This window comes from Pseudochaenichthys georgianus, chromosome 3, assembly GCF_902827115.2.
Source record: "Pseudochaenichthys georgianus chromosome 3, fPseGeo1.2, whole genome shotgun sequence".
In the NCBI taxonomy this organism is placed as follows: domain Eukaryota; kingdom Metazoa; phylum Chordata; class Actinopteri; order Perciformes; family Channichthyidae; genus Pseudochaenichthys; species Pseudochaenichthys georgianus.
The window spans coordinates 16089231-16108051 of record NC_047505.1 but is presented as its reverse complement, the minus strand read 5'-3'; the positions used below and the strand labels follow the sequence as shown (position 1 = coordinate 16108051).

General features: G+C 39.8%; 1 protein-coding gene across 2 annotated transcripts; it reads left to right on the top strand.

Moving 5' to 3' along the window:
* The first annotated feature begins 414 nt into the window (after positions 1-414).
* Positions 415-9721, top strand: LOC117463353 (troponin T, fast skeletal muscle isoforms-like). 2 transcript variants are annotated; one of them, XM_034105551.2, is made up of 12 exons: positions 418-651; positions 1990-2007; positions 3202-3222; positions 3794-3812; positions 3907-3952; positions 4399-4515; positions 4716-4793; positions 5142-5255; positions 5345-5457; positions 6274-6364; positions 6974-7014; positions 9520-9721. In XM_034105551.2, exons 1-12 carry the CDS (start codon positions 450-452, stop codon positions 9554-9556), a joined length of 897 nt encoding a protein of 298 aa, XP_033961442.2. In that variant the 5' UTR covers positions 418-449; the 3' UTR covers positions 9557-9721. The 2 variants fall into 2 exon arrangements, with proteins under 2 accessions (XP_033961451.2, XP_033961442.2); XM_034105560.2 differs by lacking the exon at positions 3202-3222 and having other exon boundaries at positions 415-651.
* The last annotated feature ends 9100 nt before the right edge of the window (positions 9722-18821 follow it).

Here is an 18821-nt window from a genome sequence, read left to right as displayed (position 1 = left end):
ACAATACCTAAACAGATGAGTACACTGACTGCCGGCTAATCAAAAATGGAAAGAGGAGGCATTTACTTCATTTTTCAGCAGTAGATGTTGAAACTTGGTAAAAACCTACACGGTATGAAATCTCTATAGAAAAACTACATCACCTCAAATATTTTCCTTAAAAGAAAACTATACAGTGGAATGTAATGTAAGTGATGTCGCAAGTAAACTTTAGTAATAAGGGATCATTAGCACCCATGATACTTACCATATTGTGGAAGCAAACAACTTGCAAGAAGATAAATAAACACAATGTACACAGTTTTCTGCCGGAACAGTTCAATATTGCTTCTGTGTGAAAGGTCAACTGACTTTTTCTCATTATCATGTGTTTCTCTCTCTCCAGCAGCTCTGTCCATCACTCACCCATCCATCCTCTCTGTAACTAAAGTAATCTCTCACTTTTTGTTATGTCTGTGGTCTTCATTAACGTCCTTCTGCGACACCCTCCCTCTGCCCGACGGTTTGGTGCATGCTGCGTACCCGTAGCCCAGGAGGAGGTAGTAGAAGTAGAAGTAGCCCCTGAGGCGGAGGCCCAGGTAGAAGCAGAGCCAGAGGTAGAGCCTGAACCAGAACCAGAGCCAGAGCCAGAGGAGGTTCATGAGGAGGAAGGTACGTGGCATGGGCAGTCCCTTCACCGTTCTCCTGCAGGACACTCAGCACTCTGCACCGTAGCATCAAAGACATGTCAGCATCACCTTGCTGCAAAACAAATCAAATGCAATTTATCAATGTAGAATGTATTTATGATGAGCTTTTTTGCTCATATTTACATCTTCACAAAGCCGAAACTCTGCTTTTAGAGACGGTGCAAACATGTTTCCCCCTAAGTTAGGCCTAATTAGAATGTAATTGGTAAGTTTAGCTAACTAAAACATTTCTTTAAAATCCAAACGAACAATTTTGTCAATTTCCGTAGAAATGTTGGTGGAGCGAGCACTACACATTACTCTACAATGCTGCTGTATCACACTCTTCTGTCAAAAACATTTTACATTAGTTTATGAGAACAAATAGTATTAAAAATCAATTGACTTGTTCGTGGTTTGCCATGTAAGTGTCCAACATTGGGTCATCTCGCATCAAAAAGCTGCGGTTTATCACATGTGCCTTCCGGGTCGGCTTGGCATGACAAGGCCAGTGTGTGTTGCACTAGTCATGTTTTATTGATGAACCCTAAAGTGCCTTTGTCTTGGGGCTCCTCCAATAAGCCATGTTTTAGAGTGCACTTCAGCAAACATTTGGGTTTTGCTTTATAATATCCACAGTTATCATATCACATCCCCATCAGTGTTAGCCGAAACCACAAACAAACAAAACATGTTATCGCTCAGTGTCATATGTGTGCTTTGAATATGTGCATATAAATGCTGTGAGGGAGAAGAAAACAATCAGCTGCTTTTACATGAATGAACTGCCCTGTCTTGTTTTGTTCTTTTGCCAATATTTACATTTTGGAAAAGCTCATCTTTAAGGCTGTAACAGGAAGCATGATGGGTAATTTCAGTCATGTAAAAGTTGTTCTTCTTTGCCTCCGTTCAGTCCATGTTTAGCATATTTATTTCCATGATGAAGAGTGAGTCTGGCAAACTGCTCTAAAGCATTGGGGTGTTGCAATGAAAAGCATTTGTCATCACTATTCAATTCTTACATGGAAATGTTGTTTTGTTTGTTGAAATGCTTTTATGATCTGTGAAGACACCTTCAAACAAATGGAGCAATTGCAGAAGTCCCAGGCCTCACTGTACGCTGGCTGATATAATGCCCAGACTTCGCTGCTCTGGAGATCCCTGTTTCAAAACCCACTGTCATGGTACTCCTGCAGTGGCTGCCAGGTTAAAGGTGCTGCATAAGCTCTGCAATGTAGAGCGGACAGGAGCAGGCTTGACCAGTCCGACCACTAATGATTCTTTTGTTTTTGCTCTTGCTTTGGACGCTTGCTGCATGCAGACGCCTATGAAGAGGAAGGTATGTGGATTTGTATTCTTCTCTGTTCGTCGATTAGACCTGTTTCTGTTTCCCTGTCTGCAGAGGACTCTTTCACCACAGAAGACTATTAGGGCCAAGCATGAGGGGGAACAAATGGGAACAAGAAGATTGTAGTCTAAGAAAGTTGAAACGTTGAGAATGAAGATGAAATAAAAGGAACAAAGTTGAAACAAAGAGAATATCATGGAAATGCTTCAAAAGTCAAACTTTCTGTAACGCTCTCTTGGTTTGTTATATTCTAGACATTTCAACTTCTTTCCCAAAATTAGTCATTCTTGATGGCTTTGTTCTCTTCATTGGAGCAGAGATTTCTACTTTATTCTTTACATTTCTAATGTATTCTTTAAAGGTGGGGTAGGTAAGTTTGAGAAACCGTCTCGAGATCGCTAGAATTTGAAAATACACAACATCTGCCACTTCCTTATAAAGCCCCTCCTCCAACACACACGAACGCGCACATGACCAATGAGGGCACGATATAAGTTTGTGCCCCGATGGAAGGCTGACAGGCAGGTAGGCCAACCAATTGGTTGTACCAATTGGTTGTACCTTTTACAGTATTACGGCTTCTACAGATGACATTTTTTTATGAATTTTTTGTCAAAGCACTTAAGATATTCATTGCTATCGGGATGTTAAGAGCATTCCATGGAATATAACAAAAAGTGTATCTCGAGCCGGTTTCTGAAACTTACCTACCCCACCTTTAAATGTCTACTTTATTCTTTACATTTTTAATTTATTCTTTACATTTTTAATTTATTCTTTGAATTTCTACCTTATTATTTAAATATTTACTTTATTCTATACATGTTTATGTTATTCTTTCCCTCAACCTTCTAACTTTAATATTCTGATTTTTTTATTCTCAACATTTCATTTCAATTTCATATCATTTTCTTTTCGACTTCATTCTCATAATGCAAACTAAAGGTCCAACTTGTCTTTTTCCTCTATGCCTGGCCCTAACGTTCTTCTGTCCTTTCTCACCTTCCGCACATGAACATATAAAGATTGTTTCACTGATCTTCCTTTAGCCGAAGCCAGAAAGTATCTGTTTGTTTTAGCGGCGTGGGGGATCAGGGTAGAGGATTCAGAAATGTTGAGTCATGGTTACGGGCCCCACTGCTCATGTCTGCTTCTTCTCTTTTTTGCATGAATTTTTTCTGCCAGATGACGAGGGCGATCAAGATGGTAGTTTGTATTTCCTGCTGAGTCGCTGTTGTTTGCTTGCGTTTTTCCTCCTGTGTTGTCTGTTGTCTTTTTACAGTGTGAGGGTCCCATAGAAAAAGCTAATCACAAACGTAGTTATTTGTTTCTGTTACAATCCCATCTGTGTTTTCTTTGCACATCAATTAACAGTAATTACACTGTCAAACTCCCTGTTGTGAAAGGTGTGCGATGATGTTCAGAAAATAAACCCTTAAATAGTTCATGTGGTGATGTATGACACACGCCGTACTGATCCTGATTAGCACCTCAAATGTCTCTGATTCTATTGGTTTGATTGACACACTAATGCACAATATATTAATTCAAAATAAAGGAACAATCTGTGGACTGACATTACTTACAACAGAGGCTAACACACAGGAATTGGACCACTGACCACTCAAACGACTGGAGATGTGAAACAGATGTAACTCAGCTTGTTCACATGGATCTCCCCCTGATTAACCAGCAGAATATTAATCTCTCACCAAAATTATATTTCTAACAGTGTGATATCTGTCTTTTCTCACTGTTCCTGAAAAAAACAAAACAGAGGAGAAGCCAAAGTTCAAGTAAGTCCATGTATTTCCCTTCATGAAATCCATTATGTGTTACATTGCTGGCAGATTGAAGTTACTTCTTCTTGTTCTTATTTCCCTTCAACAGACCCGCTGCTCCCAAGATCCCAGATGGCGAGAAAGTGGACTTTGATGTAAGTAATTTAAACCAATAATCTCCTACTAGCATGTTATACAGTAGTGTTGTGTGAAGCCATTTAATAATAATAATAATAATGCATTTTATTTATGGGCGCCTTTCAAAGCTCTCAAGGACACCTTACAGAGCGTAATTAAAAACAAGCAACAACAAAGAAGGTCAAACAGTAATTCGAGACTTAAAAAACAAAGACTTAAAAACTACAATTTAGATTAAAGCTGCTATAGAAATGTGAACAGTTACCAAATATTTTTCAGTAAAACAATATTTTACAAGTGGCATTAGGGCAGCAACAGCAAGTTACTGTATATGCTTTTCTTACTGGTGTTTTTGTTTGTATTTAATTAGACTTTCAAAGGCTGGGTACACATTTGTGGGTTTGGAGCCAACAACCTCTGTCCTGTCCGTTAATAACTGCCATTTCCTGTTTGCCTCGTACAGGACATCCAGAAGAAACGCCAAAACAAGGACCTGTATGAGCTGCAGTCGCTGATCGATGCTCACTTTGAGTCCAGGAAGAAGGAGGAGGAGGAGCTCCTGGGACTCAAAGACAGAATTGTGAGATTTTACCTGAAAAAAAACCATGCATTTCACATGCAATAGATAACCTGCAGCAGAATTTCTATTCATACTGTAGGCCTGCTTTCAGTATGATTCATAAGGATCACTGCAGATATGTAGAAATAAACCAGACTACTACAACTTTGGCTCAATTATTGCACAGCTTTGCAGTATTGCGTTTTAATTTGCGTTTTCAGGAGAAGCGTCGCGCAGAGCGAGCTGAGCAGCAGAGGATTCGTTCTGAGAAGGATAAAGAGAGGCAGGCCAGGCGAGAGGTACGTGTTCCTGACCTCTTAATTCTTCTAATCTGTTCAAATAGATTCACCTTCACAAGTTCCCATCATTTGTTATTTACAGTACGAGCTTTTGACCGATCTATATTTTTGCCTATACGTCACAACTAGCAGTTATGTCAGAGTGTACCGAATACATTTCTTCATCACTGCAACCAAGTGATGTGTTGAATGACTGGAGGCCAGCAAAAAACAAGATGTTCAGGCACTGTTAAGTTACTTTTAAACTGATTGGGGCATCTAGAAAGATTAAAACCAGTTCATAACTAAGTGGTTTTCCTTCCATTTGTCAAGCTGTCTAACTGTCATATTTTACACTTAATCTTAAAGGCTGAGCGTCAGAAAAGGGAGGAGGCAGACGTCCACAGGAAGATGGAGGAGGACGCCAAGAAGAAGAACGTGCTGAGCAGCATGGGATCAGGCTACAGCAGCCACCTGCAGAAGGTCATTTTGTATTCCTTTATTTGTGTTTTGTTTTATTTTGAAACTGTTGCTTTAAAGTCATACAAAATGTTGGTTATTGTTTGTTTTAGATTGAAGGGAAGAGAGGCAAGAAGCAGACTGAAAGAGAAAAGAAGAAAAAGATCATGGCAGAGAGATGCAAACCTCTTGAAGTTGATGATGATTTCAGCGATGCAGATCTGGGGTAACACACAGTCACAGTCTAAATAATACAGCAGTGACACCATTGATCACTGATGCACAATCATCATTCAAATGTTTCAATTAAATCTTAACAACACAAAACCTTCACATTCCTGAAAGAAAAAGTGATTTGGTTAGTTGCTGCAAATGTATCTTCAGTTAGTGTCAACCAATAAACAATACACCCCTCTTTGTACACAAAAAGCTACGCGCTGTTCATGTCTATTAGTCAGAAGCATCAATCTGCATAAATCTCTATTTCTGATTTTGGGTTGAACTTTCCCTTTAATGGTGCCAAACTGTAATCAAATATAGGCTTTAATTAATCAGAATGTCCCATCAATATGTTTGTTAAATCTCTAGAACTAAATCCATTAATACAAATATACACACCTTGAAGACTTAAAAAAAAATACATTCTACATTGTAGAAAAATACAGTGTATTATATTAAAGAAAGAGAAAACTAATTATTATTACATTATTACATTTCATTTAGCTGACGCTTTTATCCAAAGCGACTGAGGTTTGAGAGAGAATAGAGTCATATGATTAAGTATTACTTAAGCCTTGGTACTAATTACTGTTTGCTGATTAGATAATAATGGTTTCAAGGTATTATGCATCGCAAACAGACTTTGGACTTTTTAGTGTAATCCCTTTAAGATAATAATGTTTTATCTGTGCAAAACAACAACAGAATCAGAAAATAGAAAAGTCATATTTAAGATCACCCCAGATTCACTTGCATGAGGCAACATATCACTTCCAGCTGCTGTTAAACTTTGTTTATTGAACTTTTGATTTGTGTTTGTCAGGGATAAGGCGAAGGAGCTGTGGGAGTGGCTGCACGACCTGGAGACCATTAAATACGACCACTGTGAGAGGCTCAAGAGACAGAGATATGAGGTCAGTGAGCAAATGGTGTATTAGTTTGTTCACACATCAAAGACTACAATTGAAAACGTTTACATTGATTTCATGGAGCATACTGTATCTGTCGAAGAAGTAAATACCTTTTTCAGATTTCTAGATACATAAGTTGAATTTAGTTTTGGTTACTAAAAACATAAGCAAGACTTCAGCACTTCTTAAATAAATAAAAAGGGTGTTGTCACGCTCACTGATACATGTTGATAGGTCAGAATCCTCTCTTTGTTTTTCCTCCATTGCTTTGGTTGACATTTGTTATGATGAAGTCAGTATTTATGTTTGTATGAAAAGGGCTTTCAACAGTAATTGAGGTTTAACACATAATTATTTTGGGTCATTTGAACAATGATACCATGAATAGTTAAAAACTAGTCAATCTTCAAAAATCGGACCAAACTTCTCTCCCTATACTTATTTTTAGGTAAACAGGATTCACTTAAAAACTGTGGACTGTGTTCAATTGGTGGTCATTTAATGTGGAAAAAGCTGCTTGTTGCAGCTCAAAACAGATAATATCAAAGTTCTCGAGGTGTGAAAGTCATTTCCTTGATATTTCTGCTTTAAAAACCACTGTTTGTCTTCCAGGTGATCTCTCTCAGGAACCGCATTGATGAGCTGCAGAAACAGTAAGGCCCTCAGACAATCAAATGAACTCTGCACACAGTTCAACACAGACTGATAGTATTTCTTAAAGATAGAGATTTCTGTCCTGTCAAGTGCATTTGAATATTGCCAATGGTCAATTGGTTACTTTAAGTCTCAAAACGTTACTTAAGTACAATATTACATTACATTACATTGCATTTAGCTGACGCTTTTATCCAAAGCGACTTACAATAAGTGCGTTCGACCAACAAAATACAAACTTGAAGAAAACAGAATCATATAAGTACATCAGGCTTCATAGAGCAAAAACATTTCAAGTGCTACTCAACTGGCTTTCGATAAGCCAGCCCTTTATTAGTATATAAGTGCTTTGTTAATAGTTCTATCGCTCGAAGTGGAGTCGAAAGAGATGAGGTTTCAGTCTGCGCCGGAAGGTGTGTAAGCTATCGGCTCATTCCACCATTTTGGAGCCAGGATAGCAAACCCACGTGTTTTTGCTGATGGGAACTTGGGTCCCCTTCGCAGCGATGGTGCAGCGAGCCGTTTGGTTGATGCAGAGCGGAGTGCACGTGCTGGGGTGTACGGTTTAACCATGTCCTGGATGTAGGAAGGGCCAGATCCATTCGCAGCATGGTACGCAAGTACCATTGTCTTGAAGTGGATTCTAGCAGTTATCGGAAGCCAGTGAAGGGAGCGGAGGAGCGGCGTGGTGTGGGAGAATTTAGGAAGGTTGAAGACCAGGCGAGCAGCTGCATTCTGGATGAGCTGCAGAGGTCGGATGGCACATGCAGGTAGACCAGCGAGGAGGGAGTTGCAGTAGTCTAGGCGTGAGATGACGAGAGCCTGGACCAGAACCTGCGTCGCTTTCTGGGTCAGCTGGGGACGCATCCTCCTGATGTTGTAAAGCGTGTATCTGCAGCAGCGGGTTGTAGCAGCGATGTTTGCAGTGAAGGACAGGTTGTTATCTAGGGTCACACCCAGATTCCTTGCAGTCTGAGTCGGGGAAACAACAGAGGTGCCAATGTTGATTGTTAGGTCAAGAGTGAGACAATCTTTTCCCGGAAGGAAAAGCAGTTCGGTCTTGTCAAGGTTGAGCTTGAGGTGATGATCAGACATCCACTGAGAGATGTCAGCTAGACAAGCAGAGATGCGTGCGACGACCTTGGTCTCTGAGCGGGGAAAGGACAGAATTAATTGGGTGTCGTCAGCGTAGCAGTGTTATGAAAAACTATGCGGGCTAATGACTGATCCGAGCGAGTTTGTGTACAAGGAGAAGAGGAGGGGACCAAGAACAGAGCCCTGAGGGACCCCTGTAGTTAATTGACAAGGGTCGGACTCGGACCCTCTCCAAGTAACCCTTTAGGTGCGGTCTTTGAGGTATGAGGTGAGGAGGGAAAGTGCAGAGCCTGAAACTCCAAGTTCTTGGAGAGTGCGAAGGAGAATCTGATGATTCACCGTGTCGAATGCAGCAGACAGGTCCAAAAGGATGATGACAGAGGAGAGGGAGGCTGCTTTACCAGTGTGCAGTTCCTCAGTGACAGCAAGGAGGGCAGTTTCTGTGGAGTGACCTGCCTTGAAACCAGACTGGTTCGGATTCAGAAGGTTGTTCTGATGGAGATAGCAGGAGTTGTCTAAAGACAGCGCGTTCAAGGGTTTTAGACAGGAACGGGAGGAGAGAGACAGGCCTGTTGTTTATAACATCTGACGGGTTGAGAGTGGGTTTCTTTAGGAGAGGGTTTACTCTTGCCTCCTCGAGACTGTTTGGAAAGTGACCAGAAGTTAGAGAAGTGTTGATGAAATGGGTGAGAAACGGTAGAATATCAGGAGCGATAGTCTGAAGGAGGTTTGAAGGGATAGGGTCCAGAGGACAGGTGGTAGAGCGGGCAGAGGTAATGAGGGTAAGAACCTCACTTGGAGAGAGAGGGGGAAAGGAGGTCAGTGTGTGGGTGAAAGGAGGGTCTGGTGACCCAGCGGTGTGTAGAGGTGAGTCAGAAAAAGAAGAGCGAATATCATCAACCTTTTTTTCAAAGTGGTTAACAAAGTCGCTTGACAGAAGGGAGGAGGGGGAAGGGACTTTGGGTGGGGTCCAGGAGGGAGGAGAAGATGGAAAATATTTTTTTGGGATTGGAATAGGAAGATTGGATCTTATCTTGAAAGAAAGTGCTTTTTGCCTGAGAGATCGAAGCAGAGAAAGAGGAGAGGAGAGCCTGATCCACCTTTCCACCATTTCCAATACTTCTATTTAGTTAGACTCCACAACCTAATACAACATTTGGCTAACTTTTATGATTGGTTTGACTTCAGATTTCATTTTTGATAACATAGTTAACAACTGTTTAGGTATATTGTTGTAACTAGCTTGTTTAAACACCAGGGGGCAATGTAGCTTCAAGAAATTGTTCCAGTAGTTTGTTTGTATCCCACCCTTTGCTATGTTATGAAATGGGTATCCATCTATAATTACACCCACCATAAGAGGATCACTGCACACATCTGACTCTGTTTCTGCTCTTTGCGCTTTGCAGCAGCAAAAAGGGAGCTGCCTCCCGCCGCAGGAAGTGAGCGGCTGGTGACTGATGGTCGGTCAGCCCGGACAGGAGGCGCCTTCCCTCGGATACAACAGCAGCTATGACCCCATAGAGACCCGGAGCTCAGGTGGACGTCTTAGTTTCTGCTTGAGTTTTCTGGATGAATTTAGCTTAAATAAAGACATTTAAAAAAATATCATCACTGTGTTTGCTTTTTTATATATATAATGTTTGTGTGGATTTAATTGATTACATTCATGTCAATAAAAAGCAGGTTCATGCAGTTCTTCAACACAACAATTATGTTTTAATATGTTCGTATATTTATTTATTTTCAACAACAACAATATGCCTGTTCTTCACATGAAATATTGTTTAAATGTCATTTCAACAAAATGACTTGTGTTACATTTCTTTTTAAAAGACTATACTATACTATACTTAAAAAACTGACATACAACATTATCACAATTTGTCATATTTGTGACATACTATGTGTTGGCTACTATATAGTGAAAGTCGGGAAATCCTTAGGTTTAACATGAGGACCTACGGACTCATCATATGACATCCTTTCACAAACTATGCATTTGTTGCATACATTTTTGATACACTATACTTTTGATATTTACTACACAACGCAGTTTTTCATACTATGATTACTTTTTTGTGATATTTTGGATACGATGCTGTGCTGATATTTCAGAATTTGTTTGTGTAAGGCAGAGGTGCCCAGTACGTCCCCCCGGTCGACCGGTCGACCGCGGGGGAAATGCTGGTACAGATGTAGCACTCCAGATCAGACTCAAATGGGTGTGTCCCAGTCAAAAGCCCAGCGGATGCCAGTGGCTGGGGGTGTTGCCAAATTGCTAGAGGGCGTTGCCCAATTTCCCCATTTGTTCAATTACAGGATTTAACCATGAGATGGCGCTTCATTCACAAAATACACAATGGGTGTTGTAGAAACATCAATATTTTAGATCAAATAAAGTATATAGTTTGCTTTATGCAGTATATTTCCTGTAATATTGTACAGTAGATTGAAGTAAATCAACTTATACATTAAGATAAGATAAGATGGACCTTTATTAATCCCGTGGGGAAATTCAGTAGTTCAAACAGCAACAGGGTGAGAGTGAAAAACAGGACAGCACAGATTCACACAGATTAATAAAATCAAAAATAAGATGAGCGATAAAAAATAATAATAATAATAATGAGAAACTATGAAATAAGAAATGAATAAAACTAAAATGTAATTATCATATATTATAATGTATTGTATTATTAAGTAATATCATACATTAACCCCATTATAGCAGATGCCACATTGAATGGATGAACACATGTATGCATCAATAATTACAACAGAGTATTTCTAAATACAAGTTGTAAAAATACTTATATGTATTTAATATTAACCCTTTGGAGTCGACCGTCACGCCGGCGTGATCAGATCACATGACCTGTTCAAGCCGGTGTCGCATAAAAACAACAGTCCGGACAACATTGCCGTGTGTAAAGTACTGGCTTGAAACTATATCCCAGTCTTTGTTTCATGCAAAAAGACCCAGTAAACACGGAGATACGATGATATAAAGTTAATACATTTCAAAGGTATGAAATATGGAAGCACATATTTGAATATCTTTGCCGTATTTGATCATTTTACGAAACGGAAAATACTGGAAACTGTAGATCCTGCTCAACAGGATGTATATGTGTATTTCTGTCGAAAGTACTGGCTTGAAACTATATGCCAGTCTTTGTTTCATGCAAAAAGACCCAATAAACACGGACATACGATGATATAAAGTTAATACAGATATATTTCAGAAGTATGAATAATGGAAGCACATATTTCAATCAATCAATCAATGTTTATTTATATAGCCCAATATCACAAATGATACATTTGTCTCAGTGGTCTTCACAGTGTGTACAGAATATCAGTATGACAATACGACACCCTCTGTCCTTAGACCCTCACATCGTACAAGGAAAAACTTCCAAAGAAAACCCAGTTTAAAGGGAAAAATGGGAGAAACCTCAGGGAGAGCAACAGAGGAGGGATCCCTCTCCCAGGACGGACAGACGTGCAATAGATGCCGTGTGTAAATTGAAAAGATAATACATTTGCAACATAGGTAGTCCAAATGTTTGGAAATGCATGTGTGTAAAATAGGAAGATGAATCCACGAGGATATCCATCCAGGACCTATGATCCAGGACCACAGCCACGACTCAAGATCCAGCGCTCGCGATCCAGGACACAGGACCGCAGGATCATCCATGACTCCGGATCCCAGCGTATATAGACACCAAAAAGAAAGACATTTGGGGAGGCTGGGTTAATCGGAACATGAGTGTACACGGGTATAGACAGAGAGAAGGAAGAAGTAAGATGTCCCCCGACAAACTAAGCCTATATCAGCAAAACTAGGGGCTGAATCTAATCAGCCCTAACTATAAGCTTTATCAAAAAGGAAGGTCTTAAGCGCACTCTTAAAAACGGATAGGGTGTCTGCCGCCCGAACACAAACTGGAAGCTGATTCCACAAATGTGGAGCTTGATAAGAAAAGGCTCTGGCTCCCATTGTACTTTTAAAGATTCTAGGAACAACCAACAACCCTGCATTCTTGGAACGCAATGCCCTAGTAGGACAGTAGGGTATAATGAGTTCTTTAAGGTAAGATGGCGCCTGCCCATTAAGGGCTTTGTAGGCGAGAAGAAGAATTTTAAATTCTATCCTGTGTTCTATAGGGAGCCAGTGTAAGGCAGCCAGAACAGGAGTAATGTGGTCCCTTTTCCTAACTCTGGTTAGTACACGAGCCGCAGCATTTTGAATCAGCTGAAGTGACTTGATTGACTTCTTGGTACTCCCTGATAATAAAGAGTTACAATAATCCAGCCTAGAAGTAACAAATGCATGGACTAGTTTCTCTGCATCGTTTTGAGGCAAGATATGCCTGATTTTTGCAATGTTACGTAGATGGAAGTAGGCGGTCCTTGAAATTGATTTTATGTGGGCGTTAAAGGATAAATCCTGATCAAATATAACACCAAGATTCCTTACAGTCTCACTGGAGGCCAAATTAATGCCATCCATAGTTAGTATGTCTTTAGATAATTTGTTTCGTAGATTCTTCGGGCCAAGTACAATAACTTCAGTTTTGGTCGTGTTTAACATCAAAAAGTTTAAGGTCATCCACGTTTTTAAGTCCTTAAGGCAGTCTTGAATTTTATTTAGATGATTAATTTCATCAGGCTTGATTGATAAATATAGTTGAGTATCATCCGCATAACAATGAAAGTTTACAGAATGATTCCTTATAATATTGCCTAACGGAAGCATATATAATGTGAACAAAATAGGTCCGAGCACTGAGCCCTGTGGCACTCCATGGCTAACTTTGGTTTGCGTGGAAGATTCATCGTTAACACGTACAAACTGAGAGCGTTCAGATAGATAGGACCTAAACCAGCCTAAAGCAGTTCCCTGTATGCCAACTAAGTGCTCTAGTCTTTGCAATAGGATATCATGGTCGATAGTATCAAATGCAGCACTAAGATCGAGCAAAACAAGAATAGAGACAAGTCCCTTGTCTGAGGCTATTAGAATATCATTTGTGACTTTAACCAGAGCTGTCTCTGTGCTATGATGTGTTCTAAAGCCAGACTGAAAATCTTCAAATAAATCATTGTTTTTTAAGTAATCACACAACTGTTTTGCGACCGCTTTCTCAAGAATTTTTGAGAGGAACGGAAGATTAGAAATAGGTCTATAGTTGGCTAAAACCTCTGGATCGAGGTTGTGCTTTTTAAGAAGCGGTTTTATCACTGCTACTTTGAATGATTGTGGAACATAGCCTGATAATAAAGACATATTCATAATATTTAATAAAGAAGTGCTAATTAATGGAAAAACTTCCTTCAACAGCTTAGTTGGGATTGGGTCTAACATGCACGTTGATGGTTTAGAAGAGAGAATCATTGAATGTAATTGTTCAAGGTTAATGGCTGAAAAGCATTCTAGTTTACTATCTAGTGTAATATTAGAACTTACGATTCCGGGAGCTGTTGATAACACTATACTGGTCGAAGGCAAGAGGTCATTAATTTTGTTTCTAAGAGTAACAATTTTATCGTTAAAAAAGCACATAAAATCATTACTACTGAGTGCTAAGGGAATAGAAGGCTCAATCGAGCTGTGGCTCTCTGTCAGCCTGGCTACAGTGCTGAAAAGAAATCTTGCATTATTCTTATTCTCATCTATTAATGAAGAGTAGTAGGCTGCTCTCGCTTTACGCAGTGCTTTCTTATATTCATTGAGAGTAATATGCCAAATTAAACGAGATTCTTCAAGTTTAGTGGAACGCCATATCCTTTCAAGTTGTCTAGACTTTTGCTTTATTTTGCGGGTTTCGGCATTATGCCATGGAGCTAATCTATGTTGTTTTATTTTCTTCTTTTTTGAATATCTTCGCCGTATTTTATCATTTTACGAAATGGAAAATACTGGAAACTGTAGATCCTGCTCAACAGGATGTATATGTGTATTTCTGTCGAAAGTACTGGCTTGAAACTATATGCCAGTCTTTGTTTCATGCAAAAATACCCAATAAACACAGACATACGATGATATAAAGTTAATACAGATATATTTCCGAAGTATGAATAATGGAAGCACACATTTTAATATCTTCGCTGTATTTTATCATTTTACGAAACGGAAAATACTGGAAACTGTAGATTCTGCTCAACAGGATGTATTTACCAGGGAGGGGGTGAGGTAATCAGGTAAACGGAGTGATACGAAATGAGACGAAGGGGGACGGCGGGAACCGAAGAGAGACGGCGGGAAATGGAGAGAGACGAAGATATACGAAGACAGGCGGCGGGAGACGAAGAGAGGCTGCGGGAGACTGCGATTGAAGTAACATGACAGACAAACATTGAGAATTTAGATATAGTTAGATAGATTTAGAGTTTTGAAGACTCAACTATGATGAAGAGAACTCTGAACGTGAGTCAAGCTTTAAGCTTGTTTTTTGACATGGAGGAGGAGGAATCTGTGATGTTGCCCTCTGTGTCGTAGTTGACAGAAACCGCTTTGAAGCGTGGCACAGATAAAGACAGAAAAAACAGATTGTTGTACATAATGTGTATATATATATTTGTATTATATTTATAATAACACTTTTGCCTTATCAGAAAGAAATCCCATGCTACCTCAATCAAACTTTCACATTATCATAGTCACATCCCATGTATATATTTCCAGCTTTTAAATGGTTTCGTTGTGTATGTTTGTGTTATGAAAAATAAAATCATTTTCAAAATCTGTTTTTACGTTTTTTTGTGATTTTGGGTCCAAAATGTTCATATAGTAGAAGATCACTGCTCTAAACAAAGTCAAAAATCCTACATCCAAACGAAATAAATATAATTAATTATGATGAATACGTTAAGTCTTGTTCATTGTTTTTCACTTTTATTAAATGTTTGATATTTCCGGTGGAAATGGTGGACTATCGGACATGCATGCTCTCATGCGAAATCTACTTAAACAAAGTATGTCATGTATATTTAGTTTTCGTTGATGAGACGAGATGGACTAAGGTGTTAATGATGGACTATCGGACATTCAAAATGCAGCATATTTCCCCCAAGTGTCTGTCAAAATGCATTTTATGTTTCTAACTTGCAATATCATTATTTCCGCTCTCTTCAGAAGAGCGATCTCCCTCTCTGTGTGCGGGGGATCACAGGAGGGAGGGGGGGGAGAGCTGTGGAATGTGACACACATTCCGATGGCCAATTAGTTTTAAACAAAGGGCCCCCAACATACATAGGACACATGGGGGGTTGGGCTGGTGAACGATGGTCTGCAGCACATCACAGAGGCATTTAAAAAGTGAAGACATTAGCCGCGTTCACACTGCGGTACTTTTCCCACAAAGGTTCATGCGAACTTAGTTCATGCGAACTAAAGAGTTCGCATGAACTAAGTACAGATCGCGTTCACAACAGAAAAAGTCCCTGGGGGTGGATTAGGCAAATGAAGCCGCTGACGTCACTTCTTCTTCTTCTGCTTTGGGTTTACTGGCAGGCCGAAAACCACTTCACGGCGTATACTGCCGCCTGCTGCCGCCCAAAGTCCCCGGCCGGGGACTTCCGGCCGGGGACTTTGGGCGGCAGCAGGCGGCAGTCCCCGGAGTTGGGGACTGGCTTCAGTCGAACTGAAGCCTTCCGAGTAAATCGACAGAACGCCGACACCTCCTCATCTCCACCGCTCCCATGTTTTATTTTGTGTTGCCATAAGTTAGTCTCTCTGCGTTTCTGCGCTGGGCTAATGCTAATGCTAATAATGCTAATGCGAGGATAATAAAATGGCGGCTTCACAAAACTTTTTGGGAGTTTTACGAGGCGTGGTTTGCAATTCGCCCAGCCAATCAGGAATATAGCTCTTTTCTCAAAAAAGAGCCGCTCGAAAGTCCTTGCTCTCTAGCAGGGACTTTCGAGGGGGTAAAAAGGTTTGCATGAACTACTTTTAGTACCGGCTCTTTTTGGTGTGAACGCGATCATGAACTAAGTTCGCATGAACCTTTGTGGGAAAAGTACTGCAGTGTGAACGCGGCTAATACATTCTGGAAATGTTCACATCAGGCACCTTCAAGTTAAACAATACTACTGTACAGTAAACAATTAACACAGTAAATTATGTGGATTAAATCACATTTATTTCGTTAAAAATAAACGAAATCACTCGGTTTGCATTCATAAAGAATGCACAAACGTGTTTAATCGTTAATGTCAGATATGTACTAAGTAAATAGCCTACATTAGTTCCTGCTCAAGATTAGATTCAACTTTATTGTTATTGCACAGATTACAGGTAGGCCTACTGAGACAACGAAATGCAGTTTAGCTTCTAATCAGGTGCAACAAGCAGTAAAGTGAAAAGTAATGTTCACAATCTACAGAATAAAATATATAATGAATTGAATGATGAATAAACAGTGAGGGGTATGAATACACTAGATATCAGCCTGTGAGCAGTATGAACAGTGTGTTAATCGTTAATGTCAGATATGTACTAAGTAAATAGCCTATATTAATTTCATGATGGATTAAAGCACATTTATTTTGTTAAAAATAAACAAAATGATTAAATGTAGGGTGAATTGCCCTAATGTGGAACATTTTTGCATTTCAGACTTCGGGAATATATTGCGACATGAAGCCGATACAATAAATCAAAATCCAGTAACATTCTGAAATACCCAGGATGTGTCCTAATCAAACCAAAAGAGAACATGCAGATATTAAACTCATAAAAGAAATGGTAGACATATTAGTACTCTTAGTGCCAAGTTGTCTCAGACAATCTGTTTTCCTAATGTGGGACAGTTCTGTGCAAAATGTGGGACACTGAAAAGTCTATATTAAAAAGCCTCAGTCACCTTCATTCATGTAATAAAAAAATCTCAGGCCAGTAACACTCAAAGCTACAGTGAATGTGCAATACCATGCTATGTTACTATTTATAATGTTATTGTTGTTACAACAGAAGATGTTTTTATTTAAATTGAAGTTAAATGCATCAATCTGGTGCACTGAGGGCAAAATAAGTAGATTTGTGGATACAGCTCTCAACACTCATATGAAACAGAACTGTTCTTACAATGTGTGTTGGAAGGTATTAGATTACTATGCATATTTTATTGTGTAAACACACAGCTGATCACCTGAGAGCTGCCGTTTCATTCAGAGCGTTTAAAAAAAACGACGGTCTGATTTCAACAATTCAATGTGTGATTATTATAGCAGTAATATTAGAAACTAATAATACAGTAAACTATGAACACTGTACATATTATTGTTTGCCCGTGGGATTAGGGTGATCGGTAGTGAGAGCCGCTGCATTTTCCTCCGTCGGATGTGATATAAAAACAAAGCGATTATTGTTGTTGTTGTAAACTCACGTGGATTAAATTTAGTGCATTCATTTCAACTCGCCAACGTATGATACATTCAATGAATGCGAGGATGACGATCGAACATCGTTTGTTTGACCCTGGATGCATTTCCTGATCTAAAAACATAGCGATGGTTTTGTACTTAAATTAAACATTATTTTGTGAAATAAAAACATGGTGATGTTTAGTAAATGATTACATGTCTCTTACTTAAGCACAGAATATGATCCTATCCGTGACATATATGGATCTTAACAAATATCCGCTATATCAGATACCTGTAGATCAGCTGTTTATTTCACATGAGTTTCAGTGTGGCAGCTTTTCACGGCTCCCCCTGGTGGATCCATGATCCATTGCAGCTGGTTTCATTATAATTAAATGTATTTATCAAGGGGGCGTTTCAAGTCCTGCGGGGGGGTTTTCCTTATCAGCAGGGGCCCACCCCGTGCCGATCACGGACCCGCACGGGTAGGCGTCTGAAACATCTGTAGATCGCGAGTCATTCATAAAAAAAAATCCAGCTCCGTTAAAATAGACAAAACAGGTTTTGATACCTCCTCCCTTGGCCTCCCTGCCACTTAATTCAGGAGTTTACTTGAAAGACAGAAAAAGCGACCTATCGCTTTCCAGTCTGTTAACGCAGAATGCAAAGCGATACAAAATCGGTCAAGTGCCGGGAAGACTCAAATTAAGTTAAAGAGACAAACGAGACAAACAACAAAATGAGTGCGGGACCGAGCAAAAAGCTAAAGACATACCACTTCCACCCAGAATGGGAGGAAGAATATTTTGTTGTGATGTCACATTCAAAGGTTATTTGCCTTATTTGTAAAGCAAGCCTCGCTTTGCCAAATAAAGGTAACGTGGAGAGGCAATATCGGAGTGTTCACAAGGCATATGACAGCGACTTCCCTCCGAGTAGCGAGTTTAGAAAGAGAAAGGTCATGTATTATTGCTACACAAACATTATCTTGCAGTCTTAGTGTCGCCAACTCGTTTCTAACATGCAAAAAGACAAACAAATGTCAGTGTATTTTCGACCTTTCCAATCCAGGCGAGATCTCTCTCTCCCGTCTGTGTGCGAGGGGGCGGAGCAGTTTACACACACGGCTGCTACAAGCAGCAACACACGGCGGGGATGGCGGAGAGAAGCGCTCCAAGGTGTGGTTAAATGTTACTCGTCTTGAGGTGGACAATGCTCCTTGCCAAGAGTGTTTAGCATGTAAGGGCGGTAACACGAGCAATTTGTCTAAACATTTGGCAAAAGTGCTCCACATTCAGACAGATGAATGCACCGGGTTCGTCTGTCTTTC